The 22269-nt window shown below is 40.8% G+C and overlaps 1 protein-coding gene across 4 annotated transcripts in view; it reads right to left on the bottom strand.

Annotated features, from left to right (window-relative positions):
• Positions 1 to 2033: 2033 nt before the first annotated feature.
• Positions 2034 to 22269, bottom strand: part of AK9 (adenylate kinase 9) — a 68081-nt gene continuing 47845 nt past the window's right edge. For all 4 annotated transcript variants that reach the window (XM_079971599.1, XM_079971598.1, XM_079971600.1 and 1 more), the window contains 15 exons: positions 22057 to 22178; positions 20564 to 20783; positions 19366 to 19428; positions 18359 to 18574; positions 16032 to 16250; positions 14101 to 14314; positions 13369 to 13570; positions 11205 to 11351; positions 10077 to 10297; positions 8614 to 8810; positions 5675 to 5844; positions 4607 to 4705; positions 4413 to 4515; positions 3428 to 3542; positions 2034 to 2537 (listed from right to left, as the gene is read on the bottom strand). In XM_079971599.1, coding sequence (XP_079827725.1) covers positions 2335 to 2537; positions 3428 to 3542; positions 4413 to 4515; positions 4607 to 4705; positions 5675 to 5844; positions 8614 to 8810; positions 10077 to 10297; positions 11205 to 11351; positions 13369 to 13570; positions 14101 to 14314; positions 16032 to 16250; positions 18359 to 18574; positions 19366 to 19428; positions 20564 to 20783; positions 22057 to 22178 — 2511 coding nt within the window. In that variant the 3' untranslated portion in view covers positions 2034 to 2334. The remainder of the gene's footprint in view (positions 2538 to 3427; positions 3543 to 4412; positions 4516 to 4606; positions 4706 to 5674; positions 5845 to 8613; positions 8811 to 10076; positions 10298 to 11204; positions 11352 to 13368; positions 13571 to 14100; positions 14315 to 16031; positions 16251 to 18358; positions 18575 to 19365; positions 19429 to 20563; positions 20784 to 22056; positions 22179 to 22269) is intronic.

Here is a 22269-nt window from a genome sequence, read left to right as displayed (position 1 = left end):
GCGCGGAGCAGGAAGTAGGTCAGAAATCCAGCGCGCGGCAGTGGGCGGAGCAACATAGAAAGTTCGCTGCGATTGGAGTCTCCGAAGGGCGCAGGCAGCTCGGGTGGTTCATTTGCTGCTCTCAGGCAGTCAAGCGGGAGCTGGCCGCGGAAAGGAGGCACGTCTGGCGTATTGCTGCATCGGCAGGGATGAGTCAAGGGCGGGCGTCCCATCCTCTGCCGCTTCCTTCCCCGAAGTTGGACGGCACAAGGCAGCTGGCTGTCACTTTTACGCCTGCAAAAACAGACGTGGAGGCGGCAAGGAGCAGCAAGTCTTGCCTCCACGTTTGTTCGTCTCTCGGGTACAGATCGGACTTGATTTACGTATAAGCTAAACAGGCTATAGCTTAGGGCCCTACTCTCTTGGCCCCCCTCCCCCAAAAACGAAAAAAACCTGGATGTACATTTCCAAAATATCAGATAAAAACAAATAAAACCTACATAAAGCAACAGTGTTTTTTGTTGTGTAGGCTCCTATGATGTAAGTACAGTGGTATCTCGGGTTACATACGCTTCAGGTTAGAGACACCGCTAACCCAGAAATAGTACCTCGGGTTAAGAACTTTGCTTCAGGATAAGAACAGAAATCGCTCGGCGGCGGCAGCGGAAGGCCCCGTTAGCTAAAGTGGTACCTCAGGTTAAGAACAGTTTCAGGTTAAGAATGGACCTCCGGAACAAATTAAGTTCTTAACCCGAGGTACCACTTTAATGGGCCCCGCCTGCTAGCCTGCTCCCTAAAACAACACTGGTTTGCTCAATTCTATATATTGGGTGCCTACATTTTGGTTGTACGGCAACGTGCAAATGGCTTTAGATACCTGTTAGGTCCATAAATTACCATATATATTCAACACAAAAACTGACAATTTGCTGTTGACAAAGGACAGCTGGACATATAAAGGGCCCCATTACCTTCAGTAGCTTAGGGCTTCATCAAACCTAAATCCGGTCCTGGACTTGCCACACCACCCAGAGGGACAGTGCTGGCGAGTAAGCAAAAGACGGGGTAAGCTACCTCTCTGTTCATGGCTGGAAGGATTGGGGCCCACTCGCTCTCGTTGCCGCCGCCACCATCCAAATGGAGGGTGCAGCCAAAGGGAGCGAAGGAGCAGGAGTCAGAGCTATATAGCAGGTTAACCAAGTAAGTGACTATCCGGACAACGTTGCTTGCACATCAAGCTCAAGCGAGACATCTCGATGCTAGAAAGTATACAGGAAAAGCCACTTGTTTAAATCCTAGTCTTGGCTGATGTTGATTCTTTGGTCACAGAAGAATCTTGTATTTGCTGAGCTGGGAGGCTCAGCATAAAGGCATTACTTTGAAGCAAGCACAACTGAAATCCCTTTATATAAGACCAGAAAAAGTGATAACCCACCACCAAAACACTGTTTAATGGGGAAGTCCCTGATCGGGAGATTGATGGGAAATGGTTCAGCTCAGACACCAATTTGCCACTTCATCAAGAACAGGTTTATCAAGTACAGCAGAAGATGCCACATCTTCTAAGAAACATCTGATTTCCCACTTCTATAAAGAAGGAATTGTGTGACGGGAGATGCAGGCAGGTGCAATCTCTTTCATCTGAGAACCTATTCAAAGTATATCAGTGTGTCTGTTCTGCCATATATGAACACAGTTCATATATTGACTGCATATTGACTGTTCATATATTGACACACAATTGACTGCATTTCTTAGATGTGTCCACACATGAAATAGCAGCATGCAGCTGTTTCAGCTGCTGACAGTGTACACTATTACTCTATGCTAAGTGGCTCTCGTTCCTTAGAAGATTTACACATGAAGAAGTAAAATGACCACCCTGTTCATAATTCTATGCAGAAGGGCAAAATAAAATTATAACTCTTCAGAATCAGTATGCAGCAAGCAATGGGTATTAGTTGAATATTGTTTAATTTCAATTAAATATAGGCAGAAGTTAATACTTCACAAAGATTAAAGATAAAAAATCACTAATTACAGAAGACCAAAAGCATTCTCTCAGTGGCTTTATAATAAAATACATTACATTTAAATATCTGCATTAACAGCATTAGAGAACAATAGTTTTAGATTGAATATTTTTCAATGACAGCAAAATAATTAAAAGCCAAGTATATTTTAGTATTAGTTGTAGAATATATGAGTAAATTGCAAATTGTCCCATTAAAATGCATGAAACTATAGGACTATTGTTTATGTTGATGAGGCTGTTACGCTGGATCCATCATTTATTGGGCACGATCAGAAGAAAAACCAAAAGAATTTAACATTCAAATGTGAATATATTCCAGGCTAATGAGAGGTTGGATCCACATCTTTGAGAGACAAAAAGGTATGTAATTTGTGATCAAAGTCAATAGGTCGATTTTGAGGCTCTTTATACCTCTGTGTCATTTTGATTCCCAGGTATGGGATAAGTTCACAATGATCTATGAAGCGTTCCAACTTCCTCTTGTACTTCTTTCGTATATAATCAGAGCTCCTGGGGTTATATGCTGTAGGAAGTTAAATAATACCAATTATGCCATATCACTTGTACTTCTTAATTAATTGTGCAATTATACAACACCTAAGGACATATTATAGAATTATTTATGCAACATCAAGTGCCTACAAGATCTCCAGACTGAATCCCTATCTACATTACTGTTAACAGTGATGTGCAGTTGCTTCTAACTAGAAATCCAGATTTTAGGTACAGTGTCTATCTTAGTTATCTAGTGGCCAAAACTAAATATGATGGAGGTAGAGCCATGTAGGTCTGCACCATTAACATGCAGAGGAAGGGGGTAGATGTGCAATTTAAAGAGTCAAAAGCAGTGCATAGGTATTGGATGTCATATCCTTCCTGCACCCCACACCTGTGCTTCCAGCTGGGCTTCTTCTTGGAGCCAGGTGTAAGAAAAGTATCTGGAGGGATGAATTAAGAGGGCCAGGTAGGAGAAAGATTCAGCACCCATCGCCCCCACTTTCCACTTTAATGGGGCAGGCCCATATCTAAAGACATGGGGTTGTATCCAGTGTAGTGTGCTTTGTGAATGTTCTGTCAGAGCAAGGATTTCTGCTAGCACAATAGAACCCTACCCTGTCACTTCTAGTTTCATCTTAGACTATTCTAGGATGAATGTGTCCAGCTTGCAGGAGAATAGCCTTCCACTCACATAAAGGGATTTCCCCTTTCTCCTATCCCAACACTCTTTCCCATGGCCCCCAAATCTCTCCTGGAGGGTTAAATGGGAGATCTTATTGCATGAGCAGAATTCTGCTTGCATTGACTTGTGTCACCATGTATGTTTAGCAAAATAATAAAAGATCAATGTCAAAAATATAAACTAATTTTTATTTTATTTTACTTCATACTATAATAGCACAGGTTTTACTGTACCTTTCAAATGATAGGCTATGAACAGCAGAGCAGTCTTTTTCACACTTAGGAAAGGAAATTTTGGTTTTAAACAACCTACTTCATTCATTGCTTTTATCAGAGCTGTGGCCACACCCTACAAACACAAACACTAATGTTAGTTGAGCAATATAAACACTACTATAAGGTTTTATGTATTGTAATATTTACGGCTTGGTGCGATCATTCATAATCTGGCCTTTAATTCTCTCCTCTATATCACTTACAGTGCCTTTCAGTTTTGTATCACTGTGAAAGTTGCTCAACATATTCCTAACTCTGCTATCCAAGTCATAGCTTCAGCAGCCCCTGGAGTTCTGATAAATACCTTTATCACCATCTGTCAGTTTGGAGAATACCGAATGACCTTCCAAAAGCTTACAGAGTGCAACATTTGGGCCCTTATTTCCATTACTGTCCATTACAGTGGTGCCTCGCAAGACGAAATTAATCAGTTCCGTGAGGCTCTTCGTATTGCGGTTTTTTCGTCTTGCGAAGCAAGCCCATTGACAGCTTAGCGGATTAGCGCTATTAGCGGTTTAGCGGCTTTTAGCGATCAGCTGTTAAGCGGCTTATCAGTGGATCAGCTGATAAGCGGCTTGGGGGGGGGGAAAGGGGGAAAAACCCGCAGGAACTTGCAAGACATTTTCGTCTTGCGAAGCAAGCCCATAGGGAAATTCGTTTTGCGAAGCGCCTCCAAAACGGAAAACCCTTTCGTCTAGCAGGTTTTCCGTCTTGCAAGGCGTTCGTCTTGCGGGGCACCACTGTATTTTTGAAAAAGGAAGGAAGGCATCAGTCATGTTTATCAGAATAAAAGAAAACCCTTTGCAAAGCGTAGACTAAAGCTGTGACATGGCTTCATTACATTACTGAATTCATTTAGCAACGTTGAGATTAGATACTGCCCATTTGAATCTTGGCCCCCAAAGTTAAGTCAATTTGAGTGTCATTAACAGTAAATAATAACCTGTTCCAGGTATCCAGTCAGGGGAAGAGCTGTCAGCAATATTGGCTCCTTTATTGGGGGAAGTTTATGTGGAAGGGTCTGGTTCCAATATTTCTCTGGTAATCTAAGAATACAGAAATTGCAGTTTTTTTAAAAAAAAACCCAAATCAAACACAAAGCAATAAATGAAAGTAAAAAAGTGATGTATTCAGTACCTCATAAACTTTTGAAGCTTTTCTTCACTTTCAAAAATATATAGCTTGTTGCGATAAAGTACAGCATATTCAATGTCCCCAGGTACCAGTGCTTCATACCTCAAAACAGCAAATGAAAGGAAGATATCATCACCACATTTGCATCTCATACTTGCTGCAGCTGGTAGGAGAACATTGTTCTTTTACCCTGGTTTTAAGTGATTTGTGGCTTTACACTAAAATTTTATATTGAGTCCAGAATTTGATTTGCAGCCAGTGAAATTGTCATAAAAGAGGAGCTGCATGTTCCAGAAAAACATTTTGGACCAGGTGTTTTCAAACGTAGATCCAGCATGTGTCAAGAACCAGTCTTTGTTTAATACTGCAATCCTATACATGCCTGCTCTGAAGTAAATCTCACTCAGTTCAGTGGAGATTGCAAATAAATGGGAATAGGATTGCAACCTGAAGCATGCATGACCATGGCCAGGTCTGCTTTCTCCAGAAGTCACAGTTGATACACTTGCCTATGAAGTGCTTCTGGCCACACCTGCCACCTGGAGGAGCATCCCCAAACTATGGACCGGATTCTTTGAAAAGAGTACAACCTCATCCAAAGCATGCTACATCAATATCCTTGGATCAGGACTTCTAAGCAGGAACATTTCTGTCAAGTGGATTACATTTGTATGCCCACATCCAGTCCATTACTGATTGTGGATTCATGTGGCTGATCTAAATTTTTAATCCATGAAGGGTAACAGTTGCATAGTTTTTTGAGGTGCCAAACAGTCCTTTTGTGAATGGAAGGTATTTACAGAATGCAGAAAAGCACCTTTGGATACACCCAAATAATGCAAAGATTCTTAAATCCTATGTAAAGTTATCAAGTACACCATATTAACTTCACCTTCACCACTTTAAAATTTTATTCAATAAAGTCCAATAAATAATACGATGTGATGCAGAATAGTAATGATTCTGCAAAGTGGAAGGTGTTGGAGTTTGCCCGTTTGAGAACTTATTAGCACAGATTGCATTTTTCTATATTCTATATTAACAGAAATCCTTGGAAATGCAAGTGTTTACCTTTGCTTCCCATCTAGGTAAGTAACTGGACAGAATCCTTGCAATTCAGCTTGCATAGGAAATAAAGCCTTCACATCTGCTGCAGTCAGTTTCTTTGGTAGTTTATGTGGGAGAGGGAGAGGATAAGGTGCTAATGGGGGGACATATAATTCTGGATTCTTCAGGAATTTCTGCATTGAAAGCAATGTATGAGAAGGAGGAGAAACATGTCATGTTTTCATTCATGGTCAAAATCATTTGAGGCTACTTATTAAGGAAAATATGTATCCCCCCCCCTTATTTCTTATATAACAGAAGTTCTGAAATTCTAGTCTACAGACCAGTGGTCCATGAGCTTCAGTCAGGTGGCATAGCCACTGTGAAAGGCAGACATGGTGAATTAAATATTTTTGATTGTATATTTGTAGCTGCTTTTATTTCTTACATTGTGTTTTATTATCTATTGTATTTTATATTATGTGGAATTCAAGTTGTAATACAATAAAATATATAAGAAATAAGATCAGCAAGAAAAATACAATTAAAAAAACATACAACATATAGGAGATTACATTATAAGTCATACAAAAGGCAGAAAAATCTTTTAAGTGGTCCACCAAGACTCTTAGCAATTTTCCAGTGTTCTTGGGGGCTGGGGACCACTGTTATATGTAACATTCAACACCAGTTCCATTAGGTGCACTTCAGAATAAAGACATAATCCAATCTTGAATGAATGGATCTTTATTTGCGTCAGCCATCGGCAACAGCAACAAAACAACAATGCGAAAAAAAGAACAGAAATAAAAAGTCAATTATATAAAATACACTTTAGGGTCCTGAATCAACAGTCAAATAGTGGACCTTATTCTGATTGCCTCAGCTAAAAACCTTGCAACCTTTGCTGTTACCTGCTCATCTTGATCTGCCAAGAGAAAGGACACGGTGACAGTGGTTGGGTGACCCGGAATGGACAATAAAAGAGGGGTGATAATCTCATTCCTCAAGTCATCATAAAGAGTGCAAACCAGAACGGCATGCACCACCGATTTGGGACTGCCATCTCCACAGGGACATGTGTTTTTTGTGTGGAATCTGTTGGAATCGTCCCTCAAGTGCAGCCAAAGGCAATACATTCAATCTTGCGAGGGTAAAAGCATGTCTATATTTTAGAATTGCTAGGTTATGCAGATAGGGTGCCAGAGAGTCAAAATGGGAAGGTGGGAAATAGGCATACCATGGGCAAAATTTCCTTATCGTGGCCAAGTTGTTCTGATGCTTGATATCATTTAGGTGCTGACAAATTAGACTGTTTGCTTTGCTAAAACCCAAAGTGAGTAGCAGTTGTGGTGATAAACCACAAGTGTGAGGTCTTTGATAAGCAATTTTAGTCCAGGCGTTCTTGTGACAATCTTGCAGCACTGGGGATATTAGACCGGGGGGATCTGAGTTTAGGCGAAGCCAATAGTTAGATCCATAATTCTACCGAGGGGAGGTTAGCCTGGCGCAATGATGCGTTTGGGACACAGCGTGGTACAGAAAAAAATTGCCTTAAGAGCTTTGATTGGACAGCTTCCGTAGATCTAAGGTGAGTGCCTGTCCAAATCTGAGCCCCATATAATAACTGTGATGGGGTTTAGCTTGGAACACTTCCAGGACTGAGGGTATATATTTACCACCTTTTGTGTGGAAAAAGCATGTCAGAATTTTGGTGCTCTGGGATGCTTTTTCTTTTGCACATAATCCAATCTTTGTTTAAGGGACAGAATCCAATTCTGAGAGATAAAGTAGTCCAGGAGAACACAATAAAGGTAACATCATCATGGCCCAGCTTTTGGTGAAAAAAGAGGCTATGAGGACAAGCAAGTGATATGATAGAGGCTGTGAACTTATTCAGAATAGAGGCAAATGCTTGGTTATTGCCACCCTCCTCAAAATCATCATTTCACTCAACACACACACACATCAAGAATGCAAACATTTGGAAAGAAAATTCTAACCTAACAATGGAACTTCCCTTTCACTGGGGTCATTTTGAATAAAGGGTTTATAAAAACAAGGCCATATGACAAATGCCACAACAAAACAATGGCTAACCATTTCTTGGAGTCAGCATCCATAAAACAATAATTCTTAACACTTCTATATAATTAAAACATTCAAAGTGCTTCCCATAACAGTAAACTAGTTACAAGACAGAGAAACCAGTAGGAGAACACTTCAATCTCCCAGGACATTCTATACAAGATCTCAAAGTAGCTGTTCTATTACAAAGGAATTTCAGAAATAGACTGGAAAGAGAAGCTGCTGAATTGCAACTTATCACCAAACTTAAAACCATGGAGAGACCTGGTCTGAACAAAGACATTGGATTCTTATCTCATTATACATGACAAAGCCATTTTTCACCTTCTCACCCCTTGCTTTTTCCTGTAAGACCTATTGCTGTCGTTAAGAGTCGTCAACAGGCTCATCACAGCTATCTGCCAATCACCCAATCCCACCACCCTTCTGAGTAATACCCCTCCCCACCTTCTCACTATATAGAAGGGTCTGGTGACTTCTGTTTCAGTGTATCTGAAGAAGTGTGCATGCACACAAAAGCTCATACCAAGAACTAACTTAGTTGGTCTTTAAGGTGCCACTGGAAGGAATTTTTTTATTTTGAGTAAACTAGTTTGAGTGCCATATTGCAAATGGTTGAAGCTAACTGGAGTCTAGTTCTCAAATACATTTGTTAGTATTTAAGATACCCCAAAACTCTTCAATCTTTTGGCTTTCCTAAGGCCATCTAGTGAGTTTGTGGCAGAGGTAAGACTGCAGGTAGGGAGTTTCCAGCCCACACTAAGCTACTGCAGGACACCAGCTCTTTGAACTTTTATTTGTATATTCATTGTGCCAGCACCCATTTGCTTTCCAAATGGATTATGTATATATATTCTACCCCTTTTGATACTTACATCTAGTTCCTCTTGTCCAGCCATTTTGTAGTAATGTCCTCGAAATTCTGCTGCAAACTTTAGAGAAGGCGTTACAGAACAATCAACGAGCTCTCCCTTTTCTGCAAGGCTGACAGGACAATATTGCCCAAACTCTCCCAGCCGAGACAGCAGCTCTTGCGGCATGATACACAAATTGGCAATACTGGCTGCCATTCCTGTTAACAATTGGATACAATGCTGTGAAGTTTCACCTGTGACACTACATATTTGGAAGATTATACCTATTCTACTGATATGTGAAAATGCAAAAGCTATACCAAACAATACAGAGCAAATCAGTATGTTATACTGTATATAGCTTGGTTGGCAGATTAGTCACATTAACTTCTGTGAATATCAAGAAGTTAGAAAGATGTTTCTAATTTAATCTAGCCTCCATGAAGCAGAGAAAGCTCACCAGTTTGCAGAATCTAAAGGCTTACTACACATGATTAATTTATTAGAATGCTTCGTGCAAGTTAGCTTTACTAGCAGTATTGTATTTCATTCACAGCTGAAAACAATTAATTTGCTAAATGGATTCTTTACATGGAGTACACTAAATTATAACTAGACTTTGACCGTATGTAGCTTTTCACTTCAGTTTCCAAACAGAATCTGGAGTCTGCTTACAAAATGCTGCTTTGAATAAAAAATGAGTAAGAACAACAACAATAATAATAATAATTGAAGTCAAGTTTCAAGTTGGCCCTACCTCATATTGGTGAAAGGGCAATCTGGAAGGATCATGACTCTACCAGATAACAGCACTACCATCCCATTTACCATTTGGGTTGACTTGTAACCCCTTTGAAAGATGATGGGCAAGAAGCAGGCCAAAAATGTATAAATACAGATAATAACTGCAGAACTTTTGAATTGCTAAGAGTTGTATCCAGTGTTGCGTGAGCTGAAAGTAAACTTCCTCTTTCCTTTCCTCTCAGCACCCCCCCCTACTCCCAACAAAAGCCTCTCCTGAGGGCCGGGGGGGGGGGGAGGATCTACTGAGCACTGTGGGCTGCATCTTATAGGGTTGCAGTGGGAGGGAGGGAGGGAATAGCCCAAAATTGGCTGGAGTAAACTTGCACCTGTGGAGTGCTAGGTTCTTGCACCTGATTTGGTGTGATTCATGGGATGAGTTCTGGTTGAGAGCAACATAATGTGAACAATGGCCAGAAATCTGGGACTCAAACAACTTGAAAGTCATGATAAAGCCCAGTGTGGACCAGCCCAAAGATTTGTAATGGGTTCATGTTCTCTTTATTATTCAAATAGGTCATGTGTTTCTTTATCAGACTCTGAGCTTCTATTTTTAAGTTTCATATTAATCTTCATTTATTTGAAGTTAAAGTCAAATCCAAGTAACATAACAGAATTACATATAAAATCCACTAACAAACCCGCCCCCCCCCCATTTATTTAAAACAGGATTCTTTGCTTACCTTGTCGTATTCTTTCCAGATAGATCTGGATCTGCTTGGTGATTGCTTGAGTTTCCTCAAGTATTTTGTTCCAGATCCACCATTTGCTGTGTGTTGCATCAATCACATACCAGTTTTGGTGCTGCTCCTCGTAGTAAGGTCTTATTTCTTCTGTTTGTGCTCTGTAACACGAATTCTTGATAGAGAGAATATGGGAGCTGTCGTGCATTGGATAAGGATATCTGAGAAGAGAATTTTAAGTGCATTAATATTAGGCTTTAATATCAGCCTAGTATGAGCAGTAGGTTAGTGCACAATGGCCAACTGCTCCCACTTCACTACTTCCCTGGTCCATGTGTGAGAAACCTACCAGGAAGCTACCATTAAGCTTGGCTTCCTGTTATGTCCAAACCCTAACAAGCCACAACTGCTAATCAGCCTTAACCATGGTTTGTTGGTGGCTTACATATTGTGGCTTGTTAGGAAATAACAATACACAGTCCATTGTTTGGATGTAAAGGTAAGCCAAGTATAATGGCAGCTTCGTAATTTGTTTTTCCTGTTTCTGCCAGGGGAGTAGTGAAGTGGGAGCAACTGGACATTGTCTACCATGCTGCTCCTTCACTGTAAACTATGTTAAGCCAGAAACCATGCCTAATTGTGAAGTACAGTGGTACCTCGGGTTACATACGCTTCAGGTTACATACGCTTCAGGTTACAGGTTACAGAAATAGTACCTCGGGTTAAGAACTTTGCTTCAGGATGAAAGCAGAAATCGTCCTCTGACGGCGCGGCGGCAGCAGGAGGCCCCATTAGCTAAAGTGGTGCTTCAGGTTAAGAACAGTTTCAGGTTAAGAACAGACCTCCAGAATGAATTAAGTACTTAACCCGAGGTACCAGCAGGAAGGTAAACGGTGTTTCCGTGTGCGGCTCTGGCTCGCCAGAGCAGCGATGTCACGCTGGCCACGTGACCCGGAAGTGTCTCCGGACAGCGCTGGCCCCTGGCCTCTTAAGTGAGATGGGCGCACAACCCCAGAGTCTGTCAAGACTGGCCCGTACGGGCAGGGGTACCTTTACCTTTACTTTTTTACCACTGTATTAATGTGACCTGAGGGTGTTATTACTTCACACCCTTCATGGTGTTGCTACCTGTTAGGGATTTGTTTATCCTGCAGTGCTCTTCTTAGGACCTCCTTCACATCAATATCTAATTCAAAGATTTTTACTGGAATGATTTTCATTTCTTCAAGAAGGTCTACTTGTTTTCTTGTTACAGGGTATCCATCAATAACAACTCTGTGGGAGGGAAAATGACCACAATTCAGATTGGGTTCAGATTTATTATTTATTTTTATAACAGTAACTCTTGTTGATGAAGCCCATACACATGCCAGGATATTCTGAATCAGGAATAATAAACAGAGCCAAACAGCATATTCATTCTTTATTATTCCTGTTGGCACTGTGCCGATTTCTAGAATTATCTTAGAGCTTTGAATCACCCTTTTTATAAAGAAACATAACCAGGGTAATACATTTTGAAGGGACTGAATAAAACTAGAATAGGCTGTCAAAACATAGTATCATTCACCAGGAAACTAAACAAAGTAGGTATTTTTGAGCTAGCAAGCCTCAATAGTATTCCAACATTGTACATAGATCTAAATTAGGAGTGAGGAACCTTTTTGGCTCCATGGGCAAACTTTATCAGGGGCAACCCACCTGTCAGTCACATGATGTCCCTTCCCACCTTGTGTGGGGTTCCCAAGCTTCTCGGGTGCAAGGGCCATTGCCAGCCCCACAGTTTGTAAGCTTCTCCATGCTTTTCCTTTTCACCTCTAATGTCAGGGCAGCTTCACCAAACCATCAGTGCTGGGATAGAGAAGCTGTTTCTACTGACTGGAAACTGCTTCTCCTCCTTGAGGAAGTCACAAACCTACTGCCCATCAGCTGATAGGTGGTTGGGATCACACCTTCTCCAGTACAACAACTATCATAAGCCCACTTTAAGCTCCCAATTGTTCTTTGAAGCCTCAATCCACACATTATGTATGACAGATGTAAGGGAGATGGGTGTGGCTGCTCAGCTTTGCAGGACAAATAGGGAGGCCTAGTAGGCAAAGTTTGACCCTTAAGCTGGAAGCTCATCACTCCTGTGCTAAGTTATAGCATATCAACTACAGAATCTGTTCCTCCTGTCCTTAGTCGGAAATCTTATACAGTTGTACTTTGGAAGCCAAACAGAATCCGTTCTGGAAGTCCGTTCAGCTTCCAAGGCATGGCTTCCGATTGGCTGTAGGAGCTTCCTGCAGCCAATTGGAAGCCCTGCTGGATGTTCAGCTTCCAAAAGAATGTTCGCAAACTGGAACACTCCTGGGTTTGTAGTGTTTGGGAGGCAAAACGTTCGACTGCTAAGGAGTTCGTCAACCAAGGTACGACTGTACATGTTTATAGACTAAGATAATGGCCTGGTTCACAAGTCATACTAAGCCAAACCATGGCTTACCATGAATGTGTGGGCTCCAGGAGAGGCAAATGTGACCGCTTTGTTCCTCCCCAGTTGCTCTACTGCTGTTCTGCATGAAGTTAAGCCATAGCTTTGATTAGCATGTACTCTGAATCTGAGTTCATGGTTTAGCTTGCTCCAGACTTACCATAAGTAGTAGGCAAGGTTTGTCCTATGGTTTAGAGCTCATGGTATGTCCGGGATAGCTAAACCACATGTCTGGGTTTGGATGACATGCTAAGTCACAGGTTAGTGTAGTGCAGCATCAGAGCACCTGGGAAGGAGCAAAGGGGCTGTGATCTCCTCTCCAGGAGTCTGCACTCTGTTGTGTTCATGCTAAGTCATGGTTTAGCTTTGTGTGTTGTGTTGTGTTGTGCAATCCAGGCCATTATGTTCAATGGGATTTACCCCCAGATAAATATGCATAGGACTGCAGCCAGAGCCCTTCTCTGTTTCACCAGGGCTTTAAAAAACATCTAAAAGATATATTTGCAGGATTAAGAAACAAACTACGTTTCACAATTTCAAGTACGATTTTTACTATCCTCCTCCTTTAATGCAGAATACCAAAACACCCTGATGAGAAATGCTTATAATCTGCCAGCATGCGTATCTGAACCTTTATGACCAAATTGTACAGCATTATTTATTACATTTTTTGGTTTTATGTTAGGCAAGGCAGAATTGCATGACAGACAAAGGCAACTGCCTTCCATATCTGCTGGAAGCAATGTTATGCAGATGTAGTCCTAAATGTGACCCATCTGGAAGCAATGCTATGAAATAACTAAAATGAAAGTCTCTCACCCTGAGGTGTTACACACAGTATCCATCAGTGAAATATCTAGAGCCCTCACAGCAAGTTCATCAGGTGCAGTCAATCCTTTCTGCAGATGCCACTTCAATATAAGTGCTAGTTCTGTCTCTGGCTGATTGTTTAACACCATACGGATGGCATCTCCCATGGAAAGGCGCAACAATCCATATTCTTTTGCAAATCTTTTGGCAACTGCAAAACAGTTTTGTTGTTAATGAGCAGCTTTTGACCACACCGACCCATAATACTGACCATTATGTTTTAAAAGGAAAATGATTGCGTCAATAGAGCAGAATCACAGTCATAGGTGACCCTCAGACACCACACCGTTAAAGTACATGGCTTCCCCCCAAGAATCTTGGAAACTGGAGTGCTGTTAAGAGTGCTGGGAATTGTAGCTTTGTGAGGGATAAACTACAGTTTCCAGGTTCCTTTGGAACAAGCCATGTACTTCAAACATATCTTGTGGATGTGTCATTAGACCTAGACGGTTATGATAAAAGCGTAAGGTTTACTATGACTGCTTTCTGAAAGCAGCCTGCTAAGGGCGATCCCTTGTACAGTTTAACATCACCCAAGAAAAAAATAATGTGTTGGAAAAAACCTAAATGAACTTACCGGCAGTATAGTTATCTGGTAGAACAGAAAAATACCATCCTCTCCATAAATGCAATACTGTTATACCTATATAAACATCTATACACTCAGGACTCAAGACTTACTTGTAGTCTTTCCAGATTTTGGAGGCCCCACAACTGCAATCTTAACTGGCACAGTTGGCTTTGGCTTTGGCTGACGGAGATATTTGATGGGGTTTTTCATAAATGTATCCCTGTTCTCTTTGCTTGTAAAGAAATAAATACAATTTCGATGGATAAGTGGAAAGCTAGGAGTATCTTGATTTTGAAAAGGCTTGATTGCGTCTCCTTCACTTAGCTGTAATAAACACAGAATTATTGACCTCCAGAACTGCTGTTGTAATTATTTTCCAATGAAAAATGTATATTCACAATTTAACAAATATTATCTTTTAATTTATAAGAATGAAGTTTATGAAGAATGAAGTTTTCCTATTTTTCTACTGAAATTACTTATGCAAGCACAAATAATTGGTGAGGAAAAGTTGGCAAGAACAGTCACATCAGTTAAACCAGGCCATTAAAGTAACCAAGCAGCTCTTTTAATGCATTCTTTTGCAGAAAACTATTATGTTAGTAAGAACAATAATAATTTAACAATTTCGTAATTTCTTCTTGGGGTGTCAAGTGCCTATTACTTTGGAAGTGAAATGTAGCTCATCCCATCTTCCTCACTGTCACTGAATGTCAAAAATAGCAACTCCTATTTTTGGTTCAGGGCAGATATACCTCTACTCCGGGCACAGCTACACTAACTTGGGTTTCTCCTTTGTTTTATATGGGCAACTCCCTTGGGGCAAAGAAAAAAGGGTCTAAAGAAAACAGGCGTTGGGTAGGCTGTCTGAGGGCTTCTCCACACTTCTGCTTGTCCCATGCCTAGAAAGCATGGGTCCAAGCTTTCTAAGCATAGATCCAAGTGATTACGTCTGCTTGTCATTTCCCCCTGGAAAACCTGTTCCTTAGTGCTAAATTGGAACAAACTGCATTCTTCCTTCAGGGCAGGCATGTCCAAAGTCCAGCTCGGAGGCCTAATCTGGCAGTTTATTTCCTGGAGTTTATTTTCTAAAAAAAGCTGAGCAATGCTAAAAAACCCTTAAAAAGGTCAACAACTTCGGACGGCCCTCATGCATGTTCACATCATCAAATCTGGCCCTCTTTGAAAAAAGTTTGGACTCCCCTGCTTTAGGGGAAGGGCTGCAATCCAGAGGATCTGCCTTGAATCCTTGAATACAGAAGGTTCCAGGATCAATCCCTGGCATCTGCATGTAAGGCTGAGAATGTTCCGTGTCCGAAACCCTGAGAGCCACTGTCAGTCACTTTAGACAATACTGAGTTAGATGGACCAATGGTGAGACTCTGTAGAAGGCAGCTTCCTATGGCTAAGTACTGGCCTGCATATGGTCATCTTTCCTGACAGCTCTTGAGATATGATCTTCTGTCTAGCTGAGAAAGAAACTGATGTCCATGCAGACCATGATAAGTATCACTGTGTCTGCGGCCACCACCTAATGAGAAGAGGAAGAACAAGGAAGGCAGGGAACAAGGAAGCCCCTTCCATCCACTATCTGACCTTTGAGATTCTCTACAGGCCAAACACACCCTGAAACACATCCTGAACCAGCCCTGCTTTGTAATCTGTTTTTCTGGCTGGAATGTACTTGAGCTATGATCATGGTGTTTGTTTGTTTGTTGCTTGGAGGGATGATAAAGAAGAGTGTGAAAGCCTGAAGAGATTAGCCCACTGTAGAAAGCCTACTGACTGGCCTGTGCCCTAGGAAGGCTGATCAGAAGGGAATGTGGCCTTCAAGGTTAAAAGGTTTCCCATCCTGATTCTATTAGCAGCAGATATTATATTTGAACAATCAATCCTATTTTACCAATTAGAATAATAAACAATACCTAGAAACAATAGCATAGCACAATTATGCATAAGAATCGATGTAGGACTCCATATAACTGATTTAAGAAATAATGGTAAAAAACAAGCGAAATATTCTTCCCTAAAGGTTATTTACCTTGATTGGGTCCCATTGGCCAAAATTGCTTGGATGTTTATAGGCAAGAACTAGCATCTTGCGTGCAAGGGATAAGCTTATTGGATAACATTTCTCAAAAATGCTTTCACGATTTTCTATTAGGTCCTTCAGCTTTTTATACAATTGATAGCACACAATGTGAGGCTTTCGCTTGGATACAAGAGTTACTTCAGGTATCAACAATTTTTCAAGTTCCTCCTGAGAACAAAAGCAAGCAAAACAGAAACAACAACAACAACAACAACAACAACAAAGCCAAGTAAATCCTTAAGAACATGAACAGAGGCCTTCTGGATCAGACCAAAGGCCAGTCTAATCCAGCATCCTACCAGATGTCTATGGGAAACCCTCAGGCAAGACATGAGCACAATAACACTCTCCCTACTTCTGCTCCCCAGCAACTGATACTGAGAGGGATACTCGGGTCACAGAAGTAACATATAACCATCATGACTAGTAGCCATTGATAGGAAGTGCAAAGACTGGAGACATGCGAAGTGAGCACCCAAACAAAACAGAGTGTGTCTCAAGATGCTGACAAAATGGATCATATTTTCAAAGCAGCCCAACACATTTCAGACCATTATATTTAAAGACCGCCTTTAGCATCTTGAGACACATTCTCTTTTGTTTGGGGTAGGAGGCATTGATAGCCTTATCCTCCATCAATTTGTCAAATATCAGTTTCAAAGTCATCCATGTTGTTGCAACAAATTCTATTGTTTAACTATGCCTTTACTTAACCTTGCAAATAAAGCAATATATTTAGCAGGCAACACAAAATATTTAGCAGGAGACTTGTACCTATGTGTTAGGTGACAGGTTGACTTGTGATATCTGGCAAACTACCTACCTCACAATCAACAACCTACAAGGCTGCTCAACAGATCTCCAATCAAAATTTACAACTATGGGTATTAAAATTGACATAGGATTGGCTACCATAAAACCATTGAATTGAAGGGTTGGAAAGGGCCCTAAGGGTCATCTAGTCCAGCCCCCTGTAGTGCAACCTCTATTTAGCTGGGTATCACAAATCATTTTAAGTAAGCTCATTTTCTCTGTTTTTAAAGCTCCTTGAAAACATCCCCCCCCCATAATTCTAGCCCTTTTTAAAAGAAACAGATTATGGTATTTGAAATCATTCTGCTCGATGATAACTCCTGCAATAGCTGTGGGAGATAGGGCCAATTTATAGAAGAAGGCCAAAAGGAAGGCAAAAACCACTTGGGTGAAACAGTCCATATTATATGTTTTTTTACTGGGAGGTGCAGTTAGCAGAAAATTAGTGATCAGTGGGAGGGTATGTTGTGGGTCACATAAGATCAGGCAGTGGGCCAGGTGCAGCCCAGGAAGCTCAGACTGCACACTTCTGAACTAGAGATAGAAAACAATGGCTTTTTTCCTGGAAATTATGCATACTGACTGGAGAATGTGTTTACTGTACTTTATGTTTACTGACTGGAGAATGTGTTTACTGTACTTTATGTTTACTGTACTTTCTGCACAAAATTCAGTTAAAATAGGTACATTCCTCACAGCCTATTGTAGATATGTATATTGACCCTAGCAGTCAACTCCTAGGTCCCTTCACCCCCCCATAAAACATTTGAGGGGGCTGCCCCTCAAAATTGATGGGCATTGCCATTCAAATTGTGTGCGTGTACCGTGTCTTGTGATTATGTGTGGTAGGGCTTACTTGAGCCCCCAATATTTTATTCCATTTGGCACATCTGATATGCAGCAGGAAATGTCTACAATTTCCTCTTCATGAACAAATTATGTATGCATTCTCCAGGAGGCAAGTCTGTTGGGGTGTTTAATTTGGCTCTGTAAAAGTGAATATAATACTGATGATTTAAAAAGAAGATATTTCACATATCTTCTTTTTAGATACAGTGGTGCCCCGCAAGACGAATGCCCCGCAAGACGAAAAACCCGCTAGACGAAAGGGTTTTCCATTTTTCGAGGTGCTTCGCAAGACGAATTTCCCTATGGGCTTGTTTTCGTCTTGCGAGTCTTGCGAGTCTTGCGAGTCTTGCGAGTCTTGCGAGTTTTTTCCCTTTCCCCCCCCCCTTTTTCTAAGCCGCTAAGCCGCTAATAGCCGCTAAGCCGCTAATAGCGCTAAGCCGCTAAGCCGCTAATAGGGATGCTTCGCTAGACGAAAAACCCGCTAGACGAAGAGACTCGCGGAACGGATTATTTTCGTCTTGCGAGGCACCACTGTATAGTAAAATAGTGTCATTTAGTCTCTGTTACACTTATGTTAAAGCAGAATACAATACATCAGACAATGCTGAAAATACCTGCACTGCTTGCAGATTAGTAACATCAGTTTCATATTTCTCTGAGAGTTCAGTTCTCATGCGCTCAATAGCCTCAGACTCCTGCTCCTCTTCCTCATCTTCTCCCTCATCTTCTTCTTTCGGGAACTCTTCTTCCAAAATAGCTTCAATATCATCTTCCTCCTCCTCCTCCTCCTCCTCATCAGGAACTTCATTTTCAAGCCTAACAGCAGCCTCCTAAAAGAGAAAATGGAAATATTTAATTATTATATTATTCCTGAAAATATTTATGTGAAATAGAATTTATGGCAATGCTTGTTGATTCTTGTTCTCAGTTCACTATTTGTGTAGTGGTACAGAAAAACTGGTCTGGAATATATCACAGTCAATAAAAACTAATTCCTGTTGATTTTTAAGGGATTAATTTTATACACAAAAAGTGTATTTTTGTTTTGCCTGTTTATTAAAACTGCTTCCAGCCCAAGTTTTTCCTGCACATTAATTTATATGCCCTAATTTCAAAGTACCTACTCCCTGACTAATATGTAGTAGATACTTGACTATATTTAGACAGCTGTCATATATAAAAAGGGAGTCTTGTGTTGGATCCAAAATGCCCTTCTGTGAATGGGAAAGCTCCTATATAATCAGAAATACAGTATAAACAGCAATTTCTCCCAAGTCCATTTATAACACAGGTATCTTTTTTAATAAGCATCATGGATGCCAAACTGAGAGCCACTTTACAAAATCCAATATACAGTGGTACCTCGGGTTACATACGCTTCAGGTTACAGACTCCGCTAACCCAGAAATAGTTCCTCGGGTTAAGAACTTTGCTTCAGAATGAGAACAGAAATCGTGCTCCAGCGGCGCGGCAGCAGCAGGAGGCCCCATTAGCTAAAGTGGTGCTTCAGGTTAAGAACAGTTTCTGGTTAAGAACAGACCTCCAGAACGAATTAAGTTCTTAACCTGAGGTACCACTGTAAAGTGATCATAATTTTTGTTATTTTTAATGTGTATCTTACCTCCATTTTCCTTTTTGCTTGCTCTAGCAAAAGCTCTGCCCTTCTTTGAGCAACCAGCTCTGCCTGTTAAAAAGAGTACATATGAAACACACACACACACACACACACACATTAACAACTGACGTGTTAAAATTCAATTTCAAAAGGTTTTTCATGGGCATCTGAGGATACATAGGAAGGTTAACTTTTTCTAGTTTTCCTATACACCTGTGGAAACCAGTGCAGTTCCAAATTGCAATGGATGTTCTGTGGGGTTTTTTTGGCGGGGGTTGTTTGGGGATATACATCCCAAAGCTGGACTGTAAGGCAACATTTGGCTGGGTAGATATACTGAAGAAGGGTTCTACTAAGTTTACAATAGTATGATGAAGCCCAATAGCAATATTTCATTATTTTTCTTCATTAAAAAAATACTTCTTTATGTGGTGACCTGCATACCCTTCAACATTCCTCAGATGAAAATAGGAACATTTCTCACTCCCCCCTAGGACTGTCCATGGAAAATTTGAACACTTGGAAGGTATGAGATAAATGCAAAATTTATGTTTATAGATGTAAAATTTAGTAAGAATCAGAACCCTATTCCACTTAAGAAATGCTGAAGACTCAGTGAGAGTCAGGAGCTTTGATTTTGTTTAATCTGCACAAATCCAAACGCAACACGTGGCTAATAATGTATTGCCATTAGTTTGATCATACTACAAAACTAATCAAACTAATGGTAATGCATTTTTGGGCATGTGTTGCATTTGGATTTGTGCAGATTATTCTGTATTGCAACACAGGGTTTTCCCCCTCTGTTGATTTTGTTTAAGACTGCAATCAGTGCATGCTTATCAGAGACTAAATTCCATTTAACTCAAAGGGCCTGGGTTTTTTTAGTAGACATGCACAGGATTGCACTGCAGTTTTTGTTCATAAAGCCTCCTGATGAGCTGGATCATTTGAATTACCGCTTACTTCAAATTAGCACTGCATCTGCTTCAAGGCACTCTCATCTAGGCTCCAGAAGGCAAAACAATTCTGAAGTGGTTAGGATACCTATGTGCCACAGAAATTAGCTGTCCATCTTTTAGTGCTGCACCAATATTTGCTTTAAAACTCCTACAACATGAGTTTGAATCCTAAACCTGCAAGCAGGGATACTGTACTTTTTTATCTGTGATACACTGCCTATTAATAGATCCTGAATACTTACTCTTAATTTTGCCTTCATGTCTTTTATCTGCTGCTTCTTCTCAAATTTCCTAGCTTGTTTCTCATGCCATGTTTGCACACGCTTGGGAAGAAGTCGGTCAGTAACATCCTCTTCATCAACTTCAAGGTAAACTGCAACATCAGGACAAAGGCAGCGGTCTGCTAAATACTGAGCTTCCTCTGCTGTTCGAGGAAAACCATCCAGTATAAAACCTGTGGATCTAAATGCAAAAAAGTAACTGTCAATTTTCCATGGACTTCCCAATTAATAGCAAGAATGTAGTTTCCTACTAGTAGGCAAGGGATGGGCATAGTTGGATGGAAAACAATCCAATCAGGATTCGTAAGGTCAATATTCCAGGCTCCTAAATGTATCCCTAGTGCAGCTCTGCAACTGGAGACAATATTTAGGGCTTGTAGGGTAGATTGGCATGATGGCCACTTACTGCGAATATTCCTTCTGGTCCAGTGTAAGGGAGTGATCCAAATGTGGATTGACTCTACTTATTATACAGAGCAAGCCGTATCACATAACACAGATTTGAATACCAAGGATGAATTAGGAGGCTCCATTTCAATTCTGAAGTGTTGGGAGAGTCAAAATCTCTCCCCCCCCCCGCTCTCTCTCTCTCTCTCTCTCTCTGTGTGTGTGTGTGTGTGTGTGTTTGTGCATACATGACACTGGAGGAAAACAATGGACCCTGCATGTAGACGCTGAAGGAAAAAGATAGAGAGCCTGGACAGACAGACTCTAGTGAACAGAAGCCAATCCATGGCACTTGCAAAGTGACATCTGAAGACTGGGTGGGACTTGATGCCTTAACTGACTGAAGAACAGAGGGAGCCAGGAGGAATGAACTGCTTTTGCCAAGGCAGGAGAGAAAAAAATGAAGAGATTCACTCCACCTCCCACAATCCTGCTCCTGCCTTCATCACACCTCATGATCATTACCCAACCCAGCTAACACTTCCATAACCCACTGAAATTTTTAAAATATATAAGTACTACAAACAACAACAGAAATCACACTAATACCAAATCTATGAGAAACTTAGTAAAAAGCTTTTAAATAAAAGCTCGTCTAAACAGAATCTATAAATGATCTGCAAGGCTGAACTGCAGTGGATCTCATATGGCAGTTGATTTCAAAGAATAGATGGCACTTATTCTACAGCAATTTTTAAATAGAGAAGTGACTAATAAGTTTCATAATTCAATAAAACTAACAAGACCAAGCACCAGCCAGTCTCGTGTTACCATAAGTTAGGCTGTTTTTCAGATCTTCTGGGTTCAGATGAAGAGAGGTACTTGTCTTGATATGTTTGACCCAGGATGCTGAGGCAGTGTTATCCTATGCATACCTACCATGAAGTCCCACTGAGTTCAGTTCTTTGGATCTGAGTTCACTGGGGCTTATTCCTAGGCAAGTAACTACAGGATTGTGGCCTAAGAGGAAAAAAAAAGCCAGACCATATTAGACACACAAAAATTACCGAAATGGTTCCTTCATCCACCAATCAAGAACAATGCCGTCAAGCACCTCCATGGGCAAGGTTTCACCTTCTATTAGATTTGCCTTGATTGCTTCTTCTTCATCTGTTAACAGCATCTCTTTCTGTTAAAATGATCCAAAATACATGTAAGTATTTGATCTCTTCTTCGCTTGACAAATGTTTAGCAGTATAAGGGTTTTATATAACTCATTC

The sequence above is a fragment of the Podarcis cretensis genome (genome assembly GCF_951804945.1).
Source record: "Podarcis cretensis genome assembly, chromosome: 3".
NCBI lineage: Eukaryota > Metazoa > Chordata > Lepidosauria > Squamata > Lacertidae > Podarcis > Podarcis cretensis.
Note: the sequence above shows the minus strand (reverse complement) of the source record. Positions and strands in the feature narration are given on the sequence as shown.